General features: G+C 47.7%; 2 protein-coding genes and 5 non-coding genes across 9 annotated transcripts; 3 read left to right on the top strand and 4 right to left on the bottom strand.

Moving 5' to 3' along the window:
• The first annotated feature begins 2,316 nt into the window (after window positions 1-2,316).
• Window positions 2,317-4,575, top strand: Borcs6 (BLOC-1 related complex subunit 6). The gene has a single exon (XM_050162805.1). The coding sequence runs from the start codon at window positions 2,810-2,812 to the stop codon at window positions 3,890-3,892; it is 1,083 nt and encodes a 360-aa protein (XP_050018762.1). The 5' UTR covers window positions 2,317-2,809; the 3' UTR covers window positions 3,893-4,575.
• A 777-nt stretch (window positions 4,576-5,352) lies between these two features.
• Trnai-aau (transfer RNA isoleucine (anticodon AAU)) lies at window positions 5,353-5,426 on the bottom strand. The gene has a single exon. It is a non-coding gene; the product is annotated as a tRNA-Ile (tRNA).
• Window positions 5,427-5,780: 354 nt separating this feature from the next.
• Window positions 5,781-5,854, bottom strand: Trnat-agu (transfer RNA threonine (anticodon AGU)). Its single transcript has one exon. It is a non-coding gene; the product is annotated as a tRNA-Thr (tRNA).
• A 214-nt stretch (window positions 5,855-6,068) lies between these two features.
• On the bottom strand, window positions 6,069-6,150 carry Trnas-gcu (transfer RNA serine (anticodon GCU)). Its single transcript has one exon. It is a non-coding gene; the product is annotated as a tRNA-Ser (tRNA).
• A 357-nt stretch (window positions 6,151-6,507) lies between these two features.
• Trnaw-cca (transfer RNA tryptophan (anticodon CCA)) lies at window positions 6,508-6,579 on the bottom strand. Its single transcript has one exon. It is a non-coding gene; the product is annotated as a tRNA-Trp (tRNA).
• Window positions 6,580-13,527: 6,948 nt separating this feature from the next.
• Tmem107 (transmembrane protein 107) lies at window positions 13,528-15,771 on the top strand. 3 transcript variants are annotated; one of them, XM_050162632.1, is made up of 5 exons: window positions 13,528-13,727; window positions 13,914-13,981; window positions 14,064-14,164; window positions 15,181-15,256; window positions 15,490-15,771. In XM_050162632.1, exons 1-5 carry the CDS (start codon window positions 13,641-13,643, stop codon window positions 15,557-15,559), a joined length of 402 nt encoding a protein of 133 aa, XP_050018589.1. In that variant the 5' UTR covers window positions 13,528-13,640; the 3' UTR covers window positions 15,560-15,771. The 3 variants fall into 3 exon arrangements, with proteins under 3 accessions (XP_050018589.1, XP_050018588.1, XP_050018590.1); XM_050162631.1 differs by having other exon boundaries at window positions 15,181-15,277; XM_050162633.1 differs by lacking the exons at window positions 14,064-14,164; window positions 15,181-15,256.
• Window positions 15,772-16,173: 402 nt separating this feature from the next.
• On the top strand, window positions 16,174-16,309 carry LOC126514153 (U8 small nucleolar RNA). The gene has a single exon (XR_007595514.1). It is a non-coding gene; the product is annotated as a U8 small nucleolar RNA (small nucleolar RNA).
• The last annotated feature ends 8,288 nt before the right edge of the window (window positions 16,310-24,597 follow it).

Raw genomic sequence — 24,597 nt, 5'->3', positions numbered from 1 at the left:
TTTTTTTTTGGTTTTTCGAGACAGGGTTTCTCTGTGGCTTTGGAGCCTATCCTGGCACTAGCTCTGTAGACCAGACTGGTCTCGAACTCACAGAGATCCACCTGCCTCTGCCTCCCGAGTGCTGGGATTAAAGGCGTGCGCCACCATCGCCCAGCAACCAGCCACTTTTTAAAGTAGATTTAAGGCCCACTCCATGAGATGGAACCCATACCTGACATCGCTAAAGTGGCCAGGAACCTGACTAGGTAGGTCACTGGCCTAGGTTAGGCAGCTAGCACTTATTCTGCTGCTGCTGCTGCTGCTACTCTACTAAAGGAACTTTGCAATAAAAAGGCCTTTAATTATATACTGCTATAGCTATAGGTCAGTGCCTTGCCCAGCCCATATCAGAGAACTAACCCCGAGACCATGTGCAGAGAGTGAGAGACTTTGAAGCACCCAGTCCTAAATGGGAGTCCTCATCAAATGCTCCCCTCAAGGATCAGGAATCCATGTTGCAGAAGAGGCAGAAAGACTGCGAGAGCCACAGGTGATGGCTGGCTCTAGGGAAACCACATCTTCTAAGCACAACAGCGCAATGGGACTGATGCGCATCAGAACCCAGCGACGGTGACAGCATGCACAGGAGCTGCACAGGTTCAAGCCAGACAGGAGCCCGACGGGGAGTGACAGAAAGTCCCACCCTTAATAAAGCTATCTGCAATGGCTACCTGCTGGCAAAGGCAAGTCAGTTCTCTTTAACCGAGTCCCATTGGGTATATCAATCACATTCAAATGCAGGTCCTATGCCCAGGAACAGGGAGTTGATACAACACCAACTCGGGGGTATTTTTATGGGCTTTTCATTTTGTTTTCCATTAGGCACTTTTTTTTTGGTCTTAGTCTTTTGCTTGATTTTGATGTTCACTTTTGTAGCTTTTTGGTGTTTCTTGCTTTACTTTTGTTTCTTTCATTTTTATTTGTTTATTTTTATTTTATGCATATGGGTGTTTTGTCTGCATGTATATCTGTGTAAGGGTGTTAGATCTTGAGGTTACAGTTGTGAGCTGCCATGTGGGTGCTGGGAATTGAACCCAGGTCCAGCAGTCAGGGTTTTAAACTGCTGAGCCAGCTCTCCAGCTTCTTTGCCTTTTATTTCCATGTCTTTCTTTTTATATTTTGCTTCTTTAAAACAGGGTTTCTCTGTGCAGCCCTGGCTGTTCTGAAACTCATGCTGTAGACCAGGTTGGCCTTGAACTCACAGAGACAAGCTCTTGCCTCACCATCGCCTGGCTTGTTTTATTTTTAAAAAAGAGCACAAAATTGGGTGGATGGTGGGAAGGATCTGGAAGGAGTTGGGGGAGGAAAACACGATTAAAATAAATTATATGAAATTTTTTCAATAAAATTAAAAAAAATCTATTAGGGAGACAGAGAAACACACACAGAGAGAAATAGCCAAAAATGCACACTTACTGTCACACCAAATGTCATCTTGTTATTTGAATTGAAATTTGAATTTAAAACCCATTTTGGTGGTGACAAGACATACCTCTGGCATGTTTTAGGATTCCTTGGATTATGCTTAAAAAAAAAAAAAAAAGAACTCAAAAAGCTTGCCAGGCGGTGGTGGCACGTGCAAGAGTAGAATTAGGACAGTCGGGATAGAGGGAACTGCTAAGGTCAATGTCGGTGCTGGCAAAAGGGAAAGTAACAATTCTGCAGTGGCTCAGCAGTGATCGTAAAAACTTTTCACAAAGGTTTCTGTTCCAAAAACAGGAACGATCACACCTATTATAAACCAAGGAGAATATTAATAATTTGTTTTGCTAAATACAAAGGACCCAGAGCTTTGGTTCTATTTTGTAACTAACAACTTTTCTATCAACAGTTTGCCCTTGGGAAAAAAAATCTTCACCCACTACAGAAACTAAAACGCCCGGCGAGATGGACCTCCTGCCTGAATCTTGGTCTCGATGTTGGAAATCCTCTTCCTTCTCGTTTATTTTAGCCCCAGGATCTTCTTGCTATCTCTTCCCCAGCCCCGCGCCCCAACGCTTTTTGTTTATATCACCCCTCTTTGCCCCTGAGATTTAGGAAAGCCACTCTGCCTGCAAGGTGGCTTTGATGCTCTTGATGGTTCTCCGAGTCTTCCCATCAGAGGCCTTTCCCGACCGAGGCCTCCTCTAACTAGTACTACTTTCAATTACAATCCTAACCCCCCCCCCCGCACAGTGCTTATCATTATTTCTGATCTTTTCATCTGTTGAATGTTTTCTTTTGTGACAAAATCACGTTTTATTCTCTAATGAGACAAAGCTCTACCCAGAGGAGACAGGAGGCCGGAGAGTGGCAAACACACACAGGAAAGTCCACAGACCTTGCTGCAACTCTGTCCACAGTGAGACGCTCTGGGTGTCAACGACCACCCAGGGTCTCAAGAACAGAACCAATCACTCTTGTGCCGCTGAGAATTCTGGCTTTAAAATATTCGCATCCCAAGAACCTCCAGAAATCCTAGAACGATCCCCGGTGGGGTGTGATTGCTAGGCAGTAACTGTGGACCCAGAGCCTGGCTCCGCCCCGCGGGACTCCGGGCGTAGCTGTCACCTCCCAGCCGCTACCCGACTGGCTTTCACGTGGGCTGTGCAGTTCAACAACAGCTCCTCGTCCGGAACTTCCTGGGGCGGCGACCAATCGCAGAGTCCTTCCTGTCCGTCCCCCGATCAGCCCGCTGCCAATCGGCGCGCCTCCGCCCCCGCCCCTTAAAGGCGCCGCCGCCGCCGCGGAGCCGGGCGAGCGACTCGAGGTTCCGGCCCCCACCCGCAGCATGGAGGCCGCCGGGGGGCGGCTCGGGCTGGAACCGGACCTTTCGGCCGTCGCCGACCATCAGGTCGCGAATTTCAGCGGCCAGCCGGTCCGAACGCCTTCGAAGCCGCCCTCAGTCTTGAGGGCGTCCGGGGAGGAAGAGGCTGAGAACGTTGGGGTCGCAAGCCATAACCCACGAGCGTCCCCGAAGACGTCGAGCGGCAGCATCGTCCGCCGGCCGGAGCCGGGCGCTTGGGAGGAACAGCCGGGCATCAGGGCAACGCCGTCAGGGACCGGGGGCCGCGGGGGACCCGCAGGTTCTGAGCTCGCCCCGCCCCCGTCCTCCTGGCACCAGGACCCCGAGCCCGGCGAGAACCAGCCTTCCGCCTTGAGGGTCTGCCGTCGAGGGAGCCCCGGCGGCGGCGGCGTCGAGATGGATGTGGAGCCGCCGCAGCGAGAGGATGCAGACCACGACGAAGAGGAGGCGGCGGCGGGTAGGGCTGGCCGCTCGTTCCCCAGCCGCCTTCAGGACAGCCGCAGCCTGGACGGGCTGAGTGGGGCGTGCGGCGGAGGGGGATCCTCGGCGACTGGCGAGGCCGGCGCGGGCGGGGGACGTCGCGCCACCATCTCCAGCCCCCTAGAGCTCGAGGGCACGGTGAGCCGCCACGGCGACCTTACCCACTTTGTCGCCAACAACCTACAACTCAAGATCCGTCTGAGTGGCGCCCCCCCGCCCCTTCCCCCTGCCTCTGCGCGGCCCAGCCTGACCCCCGCACCCACTCCCACTATTCCTCCCATCGACCCCGACGTGCTGAGGGATCTGGAGCGGCTGAGTCGCGAGCTGGGCGGCCGGGTGGACCGTCTGCTCCGCGGGCTGGGTGGTGCTGTGCAGGAGCTGACAGCATTGAGCGTGGGCTGTATCCAGACCTACCGCGACGCCGTGGATTCCTTAGGCGAGGCCGTGGACATGAGCATCAAGGGCATGTACACCTTACTTGCGCGCTGCGAGGAACTGGAACGGGCTCTGCAACCGGTTCAGGGGCTGGCACGCCAAGTCCGAGATATCCGACGTACTCTGGAGGTGTTGGAGGCCCTATGCAAGTGACCAGGAGCACAGAGGAGAGGCCATGCCTAACCTGGCCAGGCCAGGGTCCAGTCGGACCCTAAGGATTCTTCGAGGAGCCCTGGTGGAAACTGCCAGCTGAGGGGAGGCCTGTGCGTTAGAGATTCTTCCACAAGCGTTTAGGTGGCACAGCTGTGCCCATTCTCGGAGTAAGAAGTGTGAATGGAATGGGTAAGTCGTAGATTTTCCTGCTGGAAAGGGCTGTAGCTCTGCTTCTATTCAGTTGGCCAACAGTCTACCCTGTTCTTCCTGACTCTTCTCCCTCGCTAGAACGCCATCCTTGGGAACGTAGGCCTTTAGATCTCTGCTGGTGGGGTGGGGCAGACCACTACGCGTGCCGAGAAGAGAACGGAAGAGGCCACTGTTTGCTGTGGCTGTCCTGATCCCAGTGATCAGCCCCCAAGTGCCAGGGGCTTTAGGAGCTTGAGTGGTCCTCGGCAGGCGCCGGCAGGCAAGGGCGCACATCTGCTAATGCATAACCTCCTGCTTCTTCCCTCTGGTCCCCTAAAATGCCACGGGGTGGAGCAAGCAGGTGCACATTTCCTGGTGGAGAGGGTAAGGTGGGAGGTGTCTCACCGCTCTCGGTTAAGTTTAGAATTGTTGCTGGTTTTGAAGCCCACCTGTTGTGGAGAGTTTTGTGGAATTAAAGTGCCGCTGCTGCTAAGGCTGAGCCTGTTTTTGTGTGGGGTCGCAGGGGTTGACAAGGCAGAGGAATGGGGGTGAAGGTCGGAGTGGTTCCTGGAGCTCCCTGGGGTGGGAACTGGGGGTGTGGGGGAGGAAGTCTCATGCTAGAGGGAGAAGGATCTAAGAAGGCCTGCTTCAGATCTGAAGGAGATGATTACACAAAGGTCCTCAGAGCCACTACAAGCAGAAGCCAGCAAGAGTCTTTAGAGGAGGGGGAGGGCTTTTCTGCTCCCGATGGACAGCAGAGGCCCGGCAGATTGGTTATCTTGGTAATGAGGAAATATAAGCTCCTGGCAGCTCTGTCCCTGACCTCAGTGCAGATCAGTCATGTATGAGAGACAGTTGTGTCCCAATCACAAAGGCTGTCTTCTCCTTACAGTTTACACAGTACATTCAGGAACTACATATTATGATCATAGAATCTCCAAGATAACAAAAATGATACCTGTATCCCACATTTTGGACATATTCCAGTACTTTTATTTAGTTCAAACTGTTTCAGGATTAGAAATACTGCTTTATGAAGTGTTCTTAGATGTCCTCCCTCTTAGAAAAATAATTAAAACTAGTAAGACCACCTTGGAATCCAACTAAACCGAGTAATAAAAAAAGACTGAGAGAATTCCATACCTTCATCTAAAATTGCAAAAAAAAAAAAAGGCCACATTGTTAAAAGGGATAAAAGGAAAAGAATTTTATACTTCTTTCTAATAATTGCAAAAACACCATGTTATTTGAAGAAATTCAAAATCACACTCTGGCCCGTACGGGGATCGAACCCGCGACCTTGGCGTTATTAGCACCACGCTCTAACCAACTGAGCTAACCGGCCAGTTACGACTGAGTTGGCTTTTTAAAGCCATGTAAAAGGATATTCTACTCTAGCCAAGAAAATCTAAAGACATTTTGGAGGACGGAAAATGTATATATCCAAACTAGCAGTGAGTAGTTATCAACTTGCAATTTTAACAGGCACGAATGAAATGATGCGATTTTGACGTTTGATAGCCGGTCAGGGCGTAAATGTGATCTGGAAGGAGGTTCTGGAACCCACTCCCAAATACAAAATCAGCGGAACGCCAGAGGCAGAGCAGTGAGTAGACGTAAGTAGACGGACTCAAAGTCTGTTCAGGTCTCAAGATGTGATGGTTGGAACTTTTCTAGTTTCCGTAAAAGGGAAGAACAAAGGCACCGCTGGGATTCGAACCCAGGATCTCCTGTTTACTAGACAGGCGCTTTAACCAACTAAGCCACGGCGCCTACCCGATGAGGTAACTCCTTCGCTACTTGGCCAGGTCACTCGTAGGGCAGATGAGCAACCAGGAAATAAATCTCGGTGCTGTTGGAAAAGGTAGTAGAAAGGACTGGAAGTCAGGGCGCTTGTAGGTGTTGTGAAGACCGAGTGACTCCGAAATTGTCACGACGACAATTTGTCTCTAGATTACAAAATTGTAGACTGCAGAAGCTACACCGACGACGAGGATGGGATTCGAACCCACGCGTGCAGAGCACAATGGATTAGCAGTCCATCGCCTTAACCACTCGGCCACCTCGTCCACACAGGCAATACTTGCATTGACTTCTCTGAGACCTGAACCCTCACTCCTGACCGAGGCCGCCCCTGTCTGCGTTTCCAGGACTCCTAGCCTAACTGCCGTGCGCACTCGCAGAGCAGTGATGGAGCGAACACCGAAGGCTCCAGTTCGGGCTGGCTGGCTTCGAGTCCCGCTTTGCCCAGAATTGCTGGATTATCGCAAAAATGCTCACTAGAAATAGATCACTGAGATATCCTGACTGGGCGGCGTCAAGATTTGGTTCCCGAGCCTCTCCTTTTTATTTTTTAAGAGATGTTTCTTTTTTGATCACTGGGACAAAAATAAAATAAAATAAAAAAACCACGGGAAAAGCGTTAATGACCCCGACGTGATTTGAACACGCAACCTTCTGATCTGGAGTCAGACGCGCTACCGTTGCGCCACGAGGCCGGCCGGCCACAGCCCTGCACGGATCACCTCATGGCACTATTGGAAGGATTTTTCTTTTTTTTTCTAATGTTCCTGGAAACCCAAAATATGGCTGGAGCCTCTCCCCTGGGAGGAGACCGCACCATCTGAACTCAGCAAAAGCAGCTCCATCCCTCTGACTCCACGGCCTCCCGTCCCTGTCTGTTCTCGGAGTCCTGTGAAGGTCAGCTGAAAGGAGAGCAATGAATGGTGCCCACCCTCCCTCCCCCGCAAAGGCAAGCAGCGGTCTGGTGTTCCACTGTCACCTAAGGCCTGCTCTTAACTGGATGCAGAAGGACAGCGTCTTCTTGGCCTTCTCCATTTTCATCAGGGGGTCTGTCCTCTCTCCTTAGGCTGCAGCGTTCCCTAGCTCCAGCTCTCATCTGTACACACTCAGGGCTCCTGAATCTTGCTCACAGACCCTGGTGTTGGCGCCAGCGGACACCTCCCCTTGACTAACCATTTCTTCTTTCCCAGGTTTTTTGCACGCGCCATGACAGGCCATGAAAGGGGAGACTCTTGACTCTTCCCTCTCCCTCACATCCGTTTTCCAGTCCCCAAATCCCGTCTGTTCCAATCCCTCAGGAATTCTGCCAATGCCCATGTCCATTCTCTCGGTCTCCCGGGCTGGCTTGCTATGTATCAAGCTCCTCTCTCCTCTGGGCTCCGGAAGGTCCTCCATCGCTCACTGGCTTAAAATCAAAGGCTCTTTGAAGTCGGATCCAGTCTTAGCTCCTTGCGTTTACAGAGTCAAGAGGTTGAGTTCTTAACGCCTGTGGGCTCTTCATATACAATTCATATATATACACACTTACGTATCGAGTGACTTGTTTTCTGTGACAGCGTTTCTCTCTGTAACCCTGGCTGCCCTGGAACTTGCTCTATAGACCAGGCTGGCCCCGAACTCACAGAGATCCACCTGCCTTGAAGGCTGGGCCACCACCAACGGGTTAGTAATCTTATCTTTTTAAGATTTGTAATCTTATCTACTTTTTAAGATTTATTTTTATTATTTTAATTGTGTGTGTGTGTGTGTGTGTGAGGAGTGCGTGCCCATAAATGCAGTGTCTGCCGAGTGCAGAGGTGTGAGACCCCCGCAGCTGGGGGTCCTGGGAAACTGAACTCGCAGGTCCTCAGGAAGAGCAACGCGTGCTCCTAACCCTCGAGCTATCTCATCAGCCCCTTGTTGTCCAAGCTGACCTTGAACTTAAATTCTTTTGGTTTCAGCCTTCGTGGTGGTAGGATTACAGGAATACAGGGCTAAAACTAACTTTTAAGGTTCTGGTCATTTTTACTTTTTGAGACAGAATACTATATAATATATATTACTTTATAGCTCTGGCTGTCCTTGAATTTTCAGCAATCTCTGCCTCATGCCTCAGCCTCCCAATTGCTGGGAATACAAGCGTGTGCCACCAACTCATTTATTTTTCTTTTTTTTTTCTCTTTCCCCCCTTCCTCCTCCTCCTCCTCCCCCTCTGTTCTAGGAATGAACCCAGTGACCTCTTACATGCTAGGCTACTGAGTTAATATGCCTAGCACCTGCTGAATCATTTTCAAATGTCTAAACTCATGACGACCCCAAATGTCTGTGAACCACGGCCTATGGTATTGCTTGAAGGGCTTTCAAAATCCCTGTCTGCCTGTTTGCCCCTCACATTGCATTCAGGACTCAGTTGGGGGCAGACTTCCTCCCCACGTGGCGTGCCTTTCCTCCCTCTCCCCCACAAGGGCACTAAATACTCCTTGTGCTGTTTTGAGCACTGTCATACTCTGGCTGAAGGGCCTAACACTCTTGACAATCTTCCTGCCTCGGGCTCCTGAGTGCTGGGGCTGTGGCCTTTTATTTTCCAACAAGATCTTGCTAAATTCCCCAGGCTGACCTTGACTTTCTAAGGTAGCCCAAGCAGGCCTTGCACTCACAATTCTTCTGCTCCCCACCCCCATGCTACATTTTAGTTGTCTGAGACCAGCCTGGATAATATGCAGGTCCTCTGTCAAAGGAAGGCGAGAAGAGAGGGAAGGAATAAAAGAGAGAGGCAGAGAGAGACAGCTGGGTAGAGCTGCTGACTCCGCACTCCAGTACTGGGGAAGGGGTGGCATCATTGAAGTTCAGGGAGTTCACGGCTAAGGACTTCTCAGAATATAGACAATAAGATAAAATCACTTCTTAGAAGGCAGCACACCTTTTTCCCTTATAATGGAAACAATATGACCATCAAAAGTTTGACTCCATAAAATGTGATCATTGAGAGTTTTTGTTGTTGTTGTTTGGTTGGGTTTTTTTCCCCCCAAGACAGGGTTTCTCTGTGTAGCCCTGGCTGTCCTGGAACTTGCTCTGTAGACCAGGGTGTCCTCAAACTCAGAAATCCCCCTGCCTCTGCTTCCTGAGTTCCAGGATTAAAGGCATCCACCTCTACCGCCAACTGGCATATAGTTTAGTCTTCACTGATAAATTGTGGTGGCGCACGCCTTTAATCCCAGCACTTGGGAGGCAGAGGCAGGCGGATCTCTGTGAGTTCGGGACCAGCCTGGTCTACAAAGCTAGTTCCAGGACAGGCTCCAAAGCCACAGAGAAACCCTGTCTCGAAAAAACAAAAAAAAAACCCATGAACCAAGCGTTGTTTCTTCTAAAACAAGAACAAACCGGCCTCAAGCTTGCAGCCAGAGATGGCCTTGAGCAGATCTTGACTTTCATTTGGTTCATGTTTTTAATCCAACTACTCAGGAGGCAGATGTAGAGATTTCCAAGAGTTGGAGGCCAGCCTAGTCTACGTAATGAGTTCCAGGCAAGTCAAGGGCCATAGCAGAACCCTGTCTCGTCTCAAAACAACAAGGAACGGCCTTTTATTCTCTCCTAAAATGAGAGTGAGTGAAGAATAAAGTCCTCGTGTGGCAAGCCTTGAAGTTCCGGCATTAGAGGAGGGTGAGAGGCAGAAGAATCTGGGCTACTTAGTGAGACACCGTCTGGTGGGCCTGCACAGCTGTCAAGATCTGCTCAAGGCCATCTCTGGCTGCAAGCTTGAGGCCGGTTTGTTTTTGAGGGAGCAGTGAGCCAGAAACTAATAAAATGGTTTATGTGTGATTAAACGGGGACACAGAGATCTCTAGATGACTCTACTTTGTAGAGTTTTGCTTTGGAATCGTGTTTAATATAATCATAAAATAAAATTGAAAAGTTAAGATGGCGGCCTGGGCACCTGCACTTGGTGCAGGCACGTGCCAGTTTGCAGGCTGTTCAGTGATGTGGTAGCGCTCAAGTCTGACCCCTGTTGGCACTCCCTCTTGAACAGCCAGCTCTGCCCCACCAGGGGAGTGGTCCTTGGCATCTTGGGCCCCTTGAGCCTGGAGGAAGTGGAAGAGTCACAGCAGCCCCGACTGTGGGTCACTGATATTGGAGCAGAAGTGGACAGGCTAGCCAAAGCATGACGGCCACCTAGGTTAAAACATCCACAGCATTGCACAGTAGGGTCTTGATCCTCGATCAGGTAGGCTCCATGATCCCTCTGTCCTGATAGAGCTGGATGTTCCCAGAGGGCAGACTCAAACCCAGGCGGAAGCATTCTTTTCTGATGATGAATCCTTGCATGAAGGGCAAGTCACCAGCAGTGGGGCAGCTCTATCTGGAGGGGCTGGCACAGGCCTCCATGGTGACGTCTGGCTGCTCTAGGACAGGCTGCCAAAGCGAGTCCATTCCTAAGCAACCACTCTGGAGACCAGCCGAGTAAGGCTAGGGTGAAGCCGATGCCCGGCACGTGTTGCCAACAGGCTACCAGCACATGTTAAATGTAATGCCTGTGCCCAAACTCCAGAGCAGCTGTCTGAGCAGGAAGCACAGTCCCCTAGGCCCTGGAAGGGCCCCAAGCTCAGAGATGTATATAGACTCTTATGTTCCTTCCCAACAAGGGTGATTTAAACTATCAGATAATGTTCCAGGTCACTTTTCCTGATTGATGTCATAAACACCCCCTCCCCTTGTCTGTGTGTGTGCACCCCACAAACATTAGGAGAGAGGAGCCCCAGTCCGAAGTGAGACAGCTGAAGCACATGCATCACCCATAGTACCTCCTAAGGCCACTGAGCGGCACTAAAACTCAGAAACAGCTTTTCTAGGGCAGGCTTCTGAGAACCAAGGTCGTGGAAAGGACTGGACAGACCCACCAAGCTCACTTAGTGCCATTACCGTATAACATCAAGTGTGAGTACCTAGTTTCTGCCATCTGGTAGCCCCTTAGGCTAGAAGCACTACAGGCAGGAAACCCCAAACTTCCAGGTGCTCGAACCCCACATCACACAGCCAGACCCAGATCTTTTTCCTCTAAATATCTCTCATGCCAGAGATCCCAGAACTTGCAAGGCTGAGACAGGAAAACTGCCGTGAATACAAGGCCAGCCTAGAGTACTCAGTGAACTTCAGGCTAGCTAGGAATACTGAGTAAAACCTTAGCTTTAAAAAAGAAAAAAGGAAAATAAAAAGTATCTCTTGATTCCCTCCAATCCACCTGCTCGATTCCATCTAAGTCCCAACCTATCCCTTCTAGATATTTCTTTCATATCTTTCCCATTTATCTTCTACTTAAAATCTATTTTCTATGTTGCAACCAGAGTCTAGAATGCAAATCGGATTATGTCTCGCTCCAAGGCTGCAGAAGCTGAGAGAATTTAGCCATCCAACATCACTCTGATCCTCTCTTCCCCTCTTCTCTCCCCTCTAGTGTAGGCTTCAGAATCCTTGGCTTCCTTTCTGTCTGGTAAACACGCCCTTGCTCCTCCTTCCGCCTGGAATGCTGTTTCCCCAGATCTCCACTGGGCTGACTCCTTGCCCTCAGACCTTGGGAAATCTTCAAAAGCTCGCCCTAGCTTTTTCCTGGCTCTTCATCCTATGTGATACAGCCTCTTTAGCCTGGGTCCCCAGGAGCTGGGGTTACAGGCTGTGAGCTGCACAGTATGGGGTTTAAGAACTGAATTTAGCTAGAGCACTATGTGCTTTTCTTTGCTTCTTTGTTTTCTGGACTGGGTTTCTCTGTGTTAACAGCTCTGACTGTCCTGGAAGTTGCTTTCTAGACCAGGCTGGCTTTGAACTCTCAGAAACCCTCCTGCCTCTGCCTCCCAAGTGCTGGGGAAAAAGGTGTGTGCCATGTCCTCTTAACTACTGAGTCATCTCTCTAATTTTTGTTGTTATTGTTTTGCTTTGTTTTTATTGAGACAGGATCTGACATAGGATCTGACATAGTCCAGCTTGACCTAGAACTCACTACATAATTGAGCATTGACCTTGAATTTCTGACCCTTCCCCCACCTCCAAAATTCTGGGGTTGTAAGTGTTTGCCCCTACCTAGCTTAAGATTCAGGTTTATATGAAAAAGGTGTTAGATAGTTTCACTATTAGGACCTCAAGTGGCGCTGGTAGTAAAGCCCTTGCTTGGTACGGTCCAGACCCTGAATTGATAAACAGGGACCTTCAATGCTATAAATTATCCCTCATGCTTTCGAGTGCTGTTCCAGGCATTAATGATGATCCTGTAAGATTCAGAAGGGAGGGTGGAAGTATACCTCAGTAGAGAGTGCTTACCTATATGACAGCGGTCTGGAATTTATTGCCAATGCTGGAAAAAAAAATCAGGAAATCACACTTTTATACCACTATTATCTAAGTTACAAGCCCTATACAAATTTCATCCAGCATTCCAGTGTATGTGTGGCGGGGGCTTTTACGGTTTGGGAGCTCATGTGTGGAGGATCCTTTTACCTGGTTTGGGATCCCATATACTGCCAGCTCTGTCCCCTTCATTCAGAACTCCTCAGTCTGTCTTTCACGACCTTTAACTAAAATATTTTGACTTTGAGCTCTGAAAACTTGGGAAAAGGAAATCTATGTATTACTCTAAGAAGACAAATATATTTCTTCTAGGTTTTGGTCAGTTCCTTAAAACAAAACTTTAGGAATTATCTGTTTTCAAAATCTCCTTTGATATTATTTGCATTGCCCTTTTTATTTATAGTACCGTGCAGGGCTTTTTATTATTACTTTTTAAATGTTTGCTACCGATCTCCCTCCCTAAACTATAAAACTGGAGGGAGAGGCTTTAGTTTATATATCAACATACTCTCAGAGCCAAGCACTGTGCCTGGCATTTGGGAGCCGCCTAGAAAGATTAGTTGAGTGAATTAAGTCAGAAATACCTGGGAGCCTTGTCTTTTCGACTCGTTTAAAAGCACAAGGAAAGGAATGGAGAGAACTGCCAATTGGCTGGGAGGTCCGTAATCAATGGAATTGATTGTGAATCGGGGAAGGTGGTGAGGACGTTCCAATCAGCAGGGATTTCATTGGAAGCCCTAGATCAGTCAGGTCGCCCTAGTAACAAGGTCTTGGTCTGTAACTGAGCGATGTCGGAGACCTGACATCTCAAGAGAGTGAAAAGGGATGCTGACCCAGCATCCCAGCCTGGGTTAAGCATCCCAAAGGACTCAACGCTATTCCAATTCAACCCTCCACTCCTCACCATTTCTGATTTAACCCCCTCGGTTCCCGAAGCACTCACTTCACCCAAATCCTATTCTAATCGTTTCTGCGCTCGGCAAATCTCTCATTAAACTGAAACACGTTTTCTGGGGGAGAAATGAGAGTCATTCTTTGGGGGGGTAAAAGTTTGATCGGGGGGGGGGTCCTCTGACAACCAGGGGTTCGGTGACATGACGGCGACTGCGGGACCAGCTCCGCACACCCTCCTCTCCCCTCGTGTCCAGAGGAGAAGGGAGGACTTGGTGGTTCCCGGTGCGCCCGCGGGGGGTCCACTCAACCGCTCTGCGCCTCGCCTGCCCGGAGACCCGAGCTCCCGACTTCTGCCCGGGGCGCGGCGCTATCGCGAGACTTCCGGAAACAGCTGCGTGGCGCCTGCGGACGCAGTTACCATGGCAACTGGGCGGCGCCTGAGCGCGCGGGAAGGAGGCTTAAACAGAGAGGTCTGGCCTGCTTGGTGCGGGAGACTTGAGGCGTGACCCATCTCAGACTTCCACGACCCCCGCTCTGGGTCCCCGAGGCCATGGGTCGGATCTCCGGGCTCGTGCCCTCTCGGTTCCTGACGCTCTTGGCTCATCTGGTGGTTGTCATCACTTTATTCTGGTCCCGGGTAAGACACGGACGGGACGCGCGCGTGCCCAGCTGTTCTCATCTTGGAGTGGACCCAGCTCAGATCAGGCCACTCCTCCCCCGGGCCTTACCCAGTCCGTTGCGCCTGGGCCCCGGGCCCTCCCCCACCTGTCCCCGCAACCCCGTCCCTCCTTTGACTTTTCTTCCTTTCTGCCCGGCTCACCAGGAAAGCAACATCCAGGCTTGCCTGCCTCTCAAGTTCACCCCCGAGGAATATGAGAAGCAGGACGTCCAGTGAGCACTTGGGACGGGATGAGAATGCAGGGGTCTTCAAAGACGCTCAGAAGCTCTGATCCAACCCCTTCCCTTTCTGCAGATTGGTGGTAGCTCTCTGTCTCACCTTGGGCTTCTTTGCGGTGGAGCTGGCCGGCTTCCTCTCAGGAGTTTCCATGTTCAATAGCACCCAGAGCCTCCTCTGTATCCTTTCTGCCTGCCCAGCGCCCCACTCTTTCCACCCCTTCAGACCTTTTGGGTAGAAGTCTCTGCTCAGGGGGCAAACCGAATCTCTCTAGGTGAGAGGTCTTAGACAGTATGGGGAATTACTAGTCTTCAAACATTTGCTCACCCCTGTCATAAGCCATTTTCTCCCATTCGAGGGGGAGGGAGATACACATCTGTGAATCAGTGTGATAAGCACTATGTTGCAGAGTATGTAAAATACAAAGCAATACGAGAACTCAGAAGGAACTAAGACAATGAAGCACAAAAGAAGGTTCTTGATGGCAGAATGTGGTGCCACAGGCCTTTAATCCCAGCACCAGGGAGGCAGGAGCAGGCGAATCTCTGAGTTCTAGGTCAGTGTGGTCTACAGAACGAGTGCCAGGACAGCCAGAGCTACACAGAGAAACCTTGTTTCAAAAAAAGAAAAGAAAGAAGGAGAAGAAGAAGGGAAGAAGGGAGGGGAGGAAGGGAGGGATGGAGGGAATGAAAGAACGAAAGAAAGAAAGGAGGATGAGAAGAGAGGAAGGCAATGGTCGTGGCTCTTGACTCTGAACTGTGGACAAGGAGGATCAGGCACTGGAGAGATTCCTGCAGTTTATCAGGCCTGTAGGTATTCATGTGTGGCCTAGGGTGTATGTAACATTAACCTCCCCCAGAAGTGTGCAGAGTTGCCCTAGATATGTAGAAAGGGGTCCCCCCCCTTTTTTTTTGGTGTTTTGAGACAAGGTTTCCTTGCATAGCTTGGTTGTCCTAGAATTAGCTTTGTAGTCTAGGTTGGCCTTGAACTCGGAGATCCACCTGCCTTGGCCTCCCTAGTGCTGGGGATTAAAGCTGTGTACCACCACCTCTAGTCTGAGCTCTGGTCTCTTAAGCATCTTTGTCCACACATTCAGAATGCATGACTGCTTTATGGGGAGGGAATAAGAGATGAACCCAGGTCCAGATGGGGCCCGTCACTCCGTTACTTTCCTTGACTCTGCTGTGTTTTTAAGCCATTGCAGCCCACTGTAGCGCATCTGTGTCCCTATCTTTCTTCATATTCGAGCGATGGGAATGTACCACATACTGGTACATTTTTGCCTTCTGCAGGTGCCGTAGCACCCAATATTCTAGAACAGGGGTGGGGGTGGAAAATCTAGCCTAAATCTGAAGATTTTCCCCTCCTAGATCGTTCATGCACCTGTGAAATTACTAGTGTTTTGAAGTGTCATACGCATCCCGAAACTCAGTCCCGTATAGTGTTTGGAGGTTTGGGTGTTTGTGTTGGGAGGGGCCCTGAACCCATGTCCTCCTTTTCACAGCCTCATCCCCGCTCTCACGGAAACGGCTTTATTCATCGCTGTCTTTGGGCTGAAAAAGAAACCTTTCTGATCACGACCTGGACGTAGGAACCAAGGCTGGAAAAGTGATGAGCTTTCTCTCTGTGGGGGAAGAAGAAAGACAGGCTTCAGTTTTTTCTCTCCTTACTCTTATGCCCCGCTCACTGCTTCTAAGCAGAGGATGGCAGTGTTGGGATAAGATCTCTCAAATCTTGGCTTATAATTTTATTAGAGCCTTGTATTAAAATACATTTTTTAGTAAGAGCTAGTCTGATACTATTTTTTCAGAAGACATCTGGGTGGGCCAAGGAGCTGGTGTAAAAACTTTTTTCCTAGCCTTCCTGTACGTAAGCTAGTAGGCGATCCTTCTATTTGGATTTTTACGGTACACGATAGACGGAAGTAAGTGGGCGGAGATATGTAAATAACACCGCACTCAGAGCTTCTAGTTTGCCGTGTGCGAGCGGAGCATTCTGGGAGGATTTTATATCTCCCTTTTGGGCGCCGAATGGAAAATAATTTATATATAGTGACTTGCAAATAGGTTTTATTCTACAGTTGCAAGAACCCTGAATTACTGGGTTTGTGCTAAAACTGTCACATTTTCACCCTTGCTTTAACCGGTAATATCTTTGCCCAATAAAGAATGGGACCCCGCAATTTGTATCGTCAGGAGGTTAATCCTTACCTGTTCCTCCTTTTGGAGGGCAGATAGAAAATGATGAGTGGAGCCTGCATGACTTGCTGATTAGCATTTCCGTGTAGCCAGGACCTGACAACATCCTGGTTGCTCCTATCTGATTCTCTGACGATCACGCTTATTTTCTGCGTCTAAATTGATAGAATGTCCCAAGTAGTTGTTTGTTTTCATAACTTGTTTTGCCACTGTTTATAAGCTTGGCTAGGTTTCTTTTTGATAGTTGTTCTTTATCTTAATTGTCGGATTGCTCAGACTTTCCTCCGTTTCTTCCTTTGCAAGAAGTGCCAGTCTCTCCAAGGTAAAGTCCTGGCTGGAGGCTCTTTGGACACCTACCCAGAGTCCTGGAATGGCACTTAGTCTAGTGCCTATTAACAGCCTTACCCCTATGACCTTTAGCATCCCCTCATCTCACCTTGATTCAATGACCTAACCGTAGGCAAAGCACTCTTAACAGTACGGAGAAGAGATTGTGGTACATGATACAAAAAACCAAACCCATAACTACTTAGGAGTTATAACTTCTAAAGTTATGACTTGAGAGCCACCAAAATATTACATGTCTCAGCTATTGCTTGAGTACAACTCTCAGAGAAGTCCACACCCTTGCATGTGTCTTACTGAACGTGGAAAAAATAGCTTTTTCAGGAGCTTTACTGACAGGTTGCCAAATATAACTATTATTTAAAATTAAACAGTGTGAACTTGCAATTAAGTAGGTGCATACTTGCTGTGTTTGAGGTTCTGGGTGAGATCCTCAGCATCAAAAACTTAAAAGTAGCCAGAATGGCGATGCTTGCCCACAGTTTCAGCACTCACATGCGCAGGTCAGCCAGGCAGGGATACAGAGTGAGACCTTGCTGAAGTTGGTCCAGCTGTGGAGGTTGGGGCTGAGTTCCTCCAGCATCAAAGCCACGAAGAGGGTGGTGGTACTGCAGCCCAGGATGGAGGCTAATCTCAGCCTGAGAAGGTCCCTAGGCAGCTGTAGGCTTGAAACAGTTCCTTCTGCCGACTGCTGAACACTATCCTTTGCTGATTGGATTGTCAAGGACAGATCCCTTTGGACCCCCCAGAAAAATGCTCCTTTTTGTTGTCAAATCTTTCAAAAGTTTCTCAAAGCACTTTTTGTTTGTTGGTTTTTTCTTTTTGAGACAGGGTGGCTATGGAGCCAGTCCTGGAACTCACTCTGTAAACCACTATGGCCTCAAACTCACAGAGATCCTCCTCATGAGTTCCAGGTCAGGTTCCAGAGCTACACAGAGAAATCCTATTTAAACAAAACAAAAAACCCAAACAACAAAAGAGTGTTAGAACTGTTACATTGTCACCAGCCCACTAAATAAGTGTTGGTGAGCACTGTCTGCTGACTCCTCCTCCTCTCCCTCCTTCTCCTTTGTGCCCAGTTTAAGATTAAACTCAGGACTTCAGAGCCTTCTCAGTCCTACCACCACCTGGCACTACTACTACTTCTTAATTACATTCCGTTGATGTATGTGGTATGCTTGGATGTTTGTGGCCACACGTGTGGGGAGGTCAGACGTCAACTTGCCAGAGTCGGTACTCTCCACCCACCAGGTGTTAGTCTTGGGAGCAGGCGTCTTTACCCTCTAACTCCACCACCCCCTTATTTGTTATGTACACAGTGTTCTGGGCACCCACCAGATCTCACTACAGATAGGTGTGAGCCATCATAAGGGTGCTGGAAATTGAACTCAGGTCCTCTGGAAGAGCAGTCAGTGCTATTAACTATGGAGCAGTCTCTCCAGCCCTCCCCCCCTTTTTTTTAAGACAAGGTCTCAAGTGTCCCACACTGCCCGGAACTTGCTGTGTAGCTAAGGATGGATGACCTTGAATGTCTTTCTGGTCCTCATCTCCCAAGTGCTGGGATTACAGGAAGGCTCACTCAACTGTGCTCAGTTTCTGTGGCTTTGAGGTTGAAATTTAAGGTCTTGTGTGTGCTAGGCAAGCATTCTCCCACCTGAGGTATGCCCTTAGTTCCCACTCCAAGTCTCCTCTCTAGTCCTTACACACCAGCTAGATGCTTCTGGTTGTTCTGTAACTGTGGAGCAGCAACTCTGAACCCAGATGCTTCCCCATCACCAAAAAGCCATTTACCCTCCCTCTGCCTCAGCTCCCTCATCTGTACTCACAAGTCAGCGCCAGAGGACTTACCGGTCAGCATCAGAAACAGATTGTCATTTTGCTGTGATGTTAATGGCTTTCTAGATCTGAGGGTTATTTGTTCATTTTTGGTTCTTTTGAAACAGGCTCTCTCTATTACATAGCCCTTGTTATCTTGGAACTTGCTATGTAGATTGGCCTGGCCTTGAACTCACAGACCTGCCTGCCTCTACCTCCTGATTTCTGGGATTAAAGATGTGTGCCAACACGCTGGGCTATAGATCTCAGGACTATTTAAGAGACTCTTGTCGTAACTGGAGGAATGAAGTCTGCAGCCTGAGTACTCATGGTTCTGAGGCTTGGGTCCTAAAGGTTCTCTCTCGGGCCACTTCATCCTAGATCTGTAGTTACCTGACACCTTCTGTGAGCGTGCTAAATCTGTTATGGGGTGTGGTTCCTGCAAGGCAGGGTGAAGGCTGGGCACCTGCGGCTTGAGGAGTAGCCATCTGACTGAACTTGCTTGCTATTTCTCAGTAAGAAATACTTTTGTGGGTGTGGGCGAGTGTGCTACAGCCACCTGTGAAAGGGACCAAATTGGTTCATGTCAGCTCACAGACTATTTGGTGGGGCTGCAAGGAAGATTGAGCTAATCCCAGTGGGGATGGGGTAGATGGGGCAGTAGTGTGTCAGATCCATAACGTTAGGATCTTTTCCATGAGTTTACTTGGATCATGGGGACATCTGTTGTTTTCACCTGTTCAGCATCTATCCTTTTCCTAATGATGGTACCCCATTTGGCTTCTTAGGAATGGTACCCCGTTCTTAGTCTTTATGCTCAGTAAGAGGCTGACTGTCACTCTCTCCTAATCCTCTTTTTGCTTCAGGGGTGACCAGGTAGTTTAACCTGCCCAATACCAGCATTCCATCTTCCCTGCTCCAATGATTAATTCAACCGTAAACCTTAACAAGCCAGGATTCATGCTGCATACTTGGGAAAGAGAAGCTTAGGGTTCTGATAAATAAAGCATTCTACAAAATCAACTGACTAGAACAGTAGAGAGGGAGTGGTGGCTCGGTGCATAAGGGCTGGTGCTGCTCTGGCAGAGGACCCAGTCTCTGGTACCTAGCACCCACATCTTGCAGCTGCAGGGGATGTGAGGCCCCTCCGTAGGTACCTGCACTCATGGCCGTATATCCATATATAGCCACACAATTTTTAAAAATGGCCAGGAGTGGTGGTGCATACCTTTTTAGTTCCAGTACTTTGGAGGCAGAGGCAGGAGGATCTCTATGAGTTGGAAGCCATCCTAATCTTCACAGCAAGCTCCAGGCAGCTGGACTGCATAAAGAAACCCTACCGGGTGGTGGTGGCACATGATTTTAATCCCAGAACTTGGGAGGCAGAAGCAGGTGGATCTCTGTAAGTTTGAGGCCAGCCTGGTCTACAAAGCGAGGTCCAGGACAGCCAGGGCTATATACATGTTGCAGGGGACTGCTTGTTCATCCTGGCTGCCTAGCTAGCTTAGCCCCGAAATAACCACACAGAAACTGTATTAATTAAATCATTGCTTGGCCCATTAGTTCTAGCTTCTTATTGGCTAATTCTTACATCTTAACCCATTTCTATTAATCTGTGTATTGCCACATGGCAGTGGCTTACCAGGTAAAATTCCCAGGGTCTGTCTCTGATGGATCCGTGGCATCTCTTTGACTCTTTTTTCTTCCTCCCAGAATTCTTTTCTGTGTATTTTGCCTACCTAAGTTCTGCCCTATCAGGTCAACACAGTTTCTTTATTTACTAACCAATAGCATCACACAGAGGGGACTCCCACATCACCTCCCCTTTTCTATTTAAATAAAAAGGAAGGTTTTAACTTTAACATAGTAAAATTACATATAACAGGCATCAAGCAAGAATTACAGTTACAATATTTCTATTTACTTTATCTTTTATCACAACTAAGGAAAACTATAACTATCTATTCTTCAGCTCCATCAGACTCCAGAAGGATATAATATTACCTAAGTAAGCAACTTCTAAAACTCTAGAATTGACAGAGACATCTCACTGCATGGACAGTCACCCAAAGTTCTTCTGTACCATTGGGGCATCCATCTTCAGCCTACAGGCCTATAGCATCCAGCAGACTTTTCCATGAAACAGGAAATTTCAAAGACAGTTCAATCACTTTCTTCTGTGTCCTGCAGAATGTCTTGCAGACTCTTTCATGAAGCAGGAACCCCAAAGCACCATCTCACCTTTAGGCAAGTTCAGCAGTCATCTCTCTGTGGGTATTGCATGTCCAGTGAAGCAGTCCAAGCAAGAAGTTTCTTATGCAAGTGACTAAGGAGCCTCTTCAATACCCATCTTCCTCTTGAAGTAACTGGTGCTGCCAGGAGCAGATGTGTCTCACTTTCATAAACAGTCTTAAGTTCTTAAACATTTTTTTTTTTTTGGTTTTTCGAGACAGGGTTTCTCTGTGGTTTTGGAGCCTTCCTAGAACTAGCTCTTGTAGACCAGGCTGGTCTCGAACTCACAGAGATCCGCCTGCCTCTGCCTCCCGAGTGCTGGGATTAAAGGCATGCGCCACCACCGCCTGGCCGTTCTTAAACATTTTAAATGCCATATTCTATAGTTTTTGAAAGGTTTGAAGAATGTCTACCCATCTGAAATATATCTCTATACATCTAGAAAATCTAAATAACATGAATACAAACTTAACTATTATAGAGGACTATCTATTAACACACACACACACACACACACACATACACATATATATTTGGGTTTCTCTGTAGCTTTGGAGCCTATCCTGGCACTAGCTCTTGTAGACCAGTTTGGTCTCGAACTCACAGAAATCCGCCTGCCTCTGCCTCCCGAGTGCTGGGATTAAAGGCATGCGCCACCACCGCCGGCTGAGTGCTATATTTCTTAATTATACATTACATTTTTTAAATGAGCTATACAAGCACAATGCCTTAATCAAGATCAGAAACACATATACATGTAACAAAATTGACCTTAAATTTGTATCAATAAACCAAGATCCATACCAATGTAAATCTCTATAGAATACCCCCCTTTAAATGTAAAAGAACATTTATAAACAATATTTGGGAATATGGGCATAGTTTTGTCCGTACTGCTTCCTGCTGATTGGGGGTGCTGTTAATCAGGTCTTTTATGGTGTATCCTGTGTGCTAGGTTCATCTCAGTCAGTATCTGGGTAAAGTAATTTTTTGAGGGTGTTCATGGTGATCTTTCAGGGGGGTGTGACCTATCAAACCATGTTTGTCTAGAAGTATTCCACAGATTCTCATCTTCTGTGGAAACAAAAGAAAAACCTCTGATGGAGGAAGGTCATTGGTTAAAAAATAAACTGCTTGGCCCTCATAGGTTAGAACATAGGTGGGTGGAGTAAACAGAACAGAATGCTGGGAGGAAGAGGAAGTGAGGTAAGACGCCTTAGACAGATGCCATGCTCCAGTCCAGGGCAGATGCGATGAAGCTCCAACCCAGGATGGACGTAGGCTAGAATCTTCCCGGTAAGCGTACCTCGGTGCTACACAAATTAATAGAAATGGGCCAGGCAGTGTTTAAATGAATACAGTTTTGTGTGTTGTTATTTTGGGGCATAAGCTAGCCAGGCAGCTGGGAGCTGGCGGCAGGAACGCAGCCTGCAGCTCATACAACAAACCTCTTTTCCAATGCAACATATCCTTAGACTCAAATATTGGAATCAAAATACATTTAGAACATATATGCTCGTTTAGTTTAGCAGCCCATATAATGAAATGTCTCTCTGTACTTAGCTCCTTCACAGTCAAAAAATTCAAAGAAAATACAATATACATAATCCCGACTCTCTGTGAATTTTCCATTTTTATGTGGCTAATTTTTCTTTACTCCTTTTAATCTATGACTATCTGTACCCTGTCTCTTTAAAGACTTTATCCTTTTTTAAGCATTAAATTTATTTTATGACTCTTTATACTCTTTTTCCTCTCCCTCCCGAGTCTACGTACATTTATCCAACACTGTGACCCATTTAGAGTTCTTTTATGTCTGAATCTGTCCTAATGTGAATCTGTAATTCTTTACTGTCCAGGAACACGTCTTACAATGATAAGTGCTTCTTAAAACTTAAGCTGCGTCATTGCTAGGCGTAATGTAGAAGTGCCACAAGTCAGGCAAAAACTGTACCTCTGAACTATACATGTGTGTGTTTCCAAAAGAACTGAAAACAGATGAAGACAGATATACACACACTCCATCACAGCAGCATCATTCATGAAAGCAAAGGAGAAACGTCCCAAGTGTCCAGCCACGTGCCAGCAGAATGTGGTCCCTATATACTGTACACAGGAACATCTGTGAGGGAGATGGAGAATGGACGTGAACACAGGGCTGGTAGGACAAGAAGAATCTTAATGTTCCTGAGCACAGGAGAGCTACAGTGGCTATGGTTGTTTGTGTGTTTGTGTGGTATGATTTGGTTTTCTCCATTCTAAGTTGAGGATCACTGACTAAAAGCACTTACTGCTTCTATAGAGGACCTGGTTTTGGTTCCCAACACCCACATGGTGGTTCACAACATCTGCTACTCCAGTTTCAAGGATCCATTGCCCTCTTCTAGCCTCCACAGGAATGCACATTGTGTACATACACACATGCAGATAAAAACACTCACACACATAAAATAAGCAAACCTAAAAAAAAAATTTGTTTTTCAAGAATTTCACTGTGTAGTCCTGGCTGTTCTGAAACTCACTCTGTAGACCAGACTGGCCTCGAACTCAAGAGATCTGCCTGCTTCTGCCTCCCAAGTGCTGGGATTAAAGGTGTGTGTCACCACCACTCAGTTCTAAATTTTTTTAATTATTAATAATTTGAGATGAGGAATCTCCCTATGTATCTCCAGATGGCATGGAACATGCTATGTGGACAGACTTGGCTGACCTCATGTTCACAGAACTCCAGCTGCCTCTGCCCATTGTACTGGCATTAAAGATACTTAGCACTAAACCCAGCTATTTTAATTTTTATTGGCTCATTTGAAGAAAGTAGTGAATTTCATTGTGACATTTTTTTTTTATTTATTATGTATACAACATTCTGCCTCGATGTATGCCCGCAAGCCAGAGGAGGGCGCCAGATCTCATCACAGATGGTTGTGAGCCACCATGTGGTTGCTGGGAATTGAACTCAGGACCTCTGGAAGGGCAGCCAGTGCTCTTAACCTCTGAGCCATCTCTCCAGCTCCCTCATTGTGACATTTTTATGCATGCATGTAACATACTTTAATCCTATTCCTTCTCTTTATTACCCTACCATCCCCCCTTCCCTCTGGTCCTTAGCCCATCTCATATCTTGTTCACTAATTCATTAATTTACTTTTTAAAATTAATCTATTCATGTGCATCAGTGTTTTGCCTGCATGTATGTATGATGATGGAAGTTACAAAATAATCCCACACTAGTTTAGATTTACGTATAATAAAGATTATTTATTTAGGGAAGAATCACAGATTGCTGTCCTAGATCACAGTCCTCTGCATGAATGGGGAACAGAGTCTAGCAGCCGAAAGCAAGAGAGCGAGCACACGCTTTACAGCTGCATTTATAGTATAAGAGACCACACCCAAGTGGGCTGTATCTTAAAGGCTATTGGCTGATGGAGCTTCCACAACATATGTATGTCTGTGTGAGGGTGTCAGATCCTCTGGAACTGGAGTTAGAGACAGTTGTGAGTTGTCATGTGTATGCTAGAAGTTGAACCTGGGCCTTCTGGAAGAACAGCCAGTGTACTTATCTGCTGAGTCATCTCTCCAGCCCTGACTTGAGGTAATAACAGGGTCTTACCATGCAGCTCTAGCCAGACTAGAACTTGCTATATAGATCATCTTTCCAATAATTTCAACTCTTGGAATTTTTTTTTGGAGGGGGGGTTGAGTTAGGGTTTCCCTGTGGCTTTGGAGTCTGTACTGGAACTAGCTCTTGTAGACCAGGCTGGCCTTGAACTCACAGAAATCCACCTGCCTCTTCTTGGAATTATTTTAAGATATTTTTTTTGTGATTTTTAATCAGGAAATGTTTGATTAGTATATCTGTTTTACATACATATACACTAGGGCAGTGTCTCCTTAAATTTTTTTCTGGAGAAACTTTAAGAATCCCTGCTTTAGGGGCTGGAGAAATGGCTCAGAGGTTAAGAGCATTGCCTGCTCTTCCAAAGGTCCTGAGTTCAATTCCCAGCAACCACATGGTGGCT

Source organism: Alexandromys fortis, unplaced genomic scaffold (assembly GCF_014885135.2).
Source record: "Alexandromys fortis isolate MF-2015 unplaced genomic scaffold, M_Fortis_MF-2015_v1.1 scaffold_84, whole genome shotgun sequence".
Classification (NCBI taxonomy): Eukaryota; Metazoa; Chordata; class Mammalia; order Rodentia; family Cricetidae; genus Alexandromys; species Alexandromys fortis.
This window is presented reverse-complemented; position numbering and strand designations above follow the sequence as displayed.

Coding starts and splice junctions, on each gene's coding strand:
- Borcs6 (XM_050162805.1), top strand. CDS start 2,810: ATGGAGGCCGCCGGGGGGCGGCTCGGGCTGGAACCGGACCTTTCGGCC.
- Tmem107 (XM_050162631.1), top strand. CDS start 13,641: ATGGGTCGGATCTCCGGGCTCGTGCCCTCTCGGTTCCTGACGCTCTTG. Junction 13,728..13,913: donor TCACTTTATTCTGGTCCCGG/GTAAGACACGGA, acceptor CCGGCTCACCAG/GAAAGCAACATCCAGGCTTG. Junction 13,982..14,063: donor TATGAGAAGCAGGACGTCCA/GTGAGCACTTGG, acceptor CCCTTTCTGCAG/ATTGGTGGTAGCTCTCTGTC.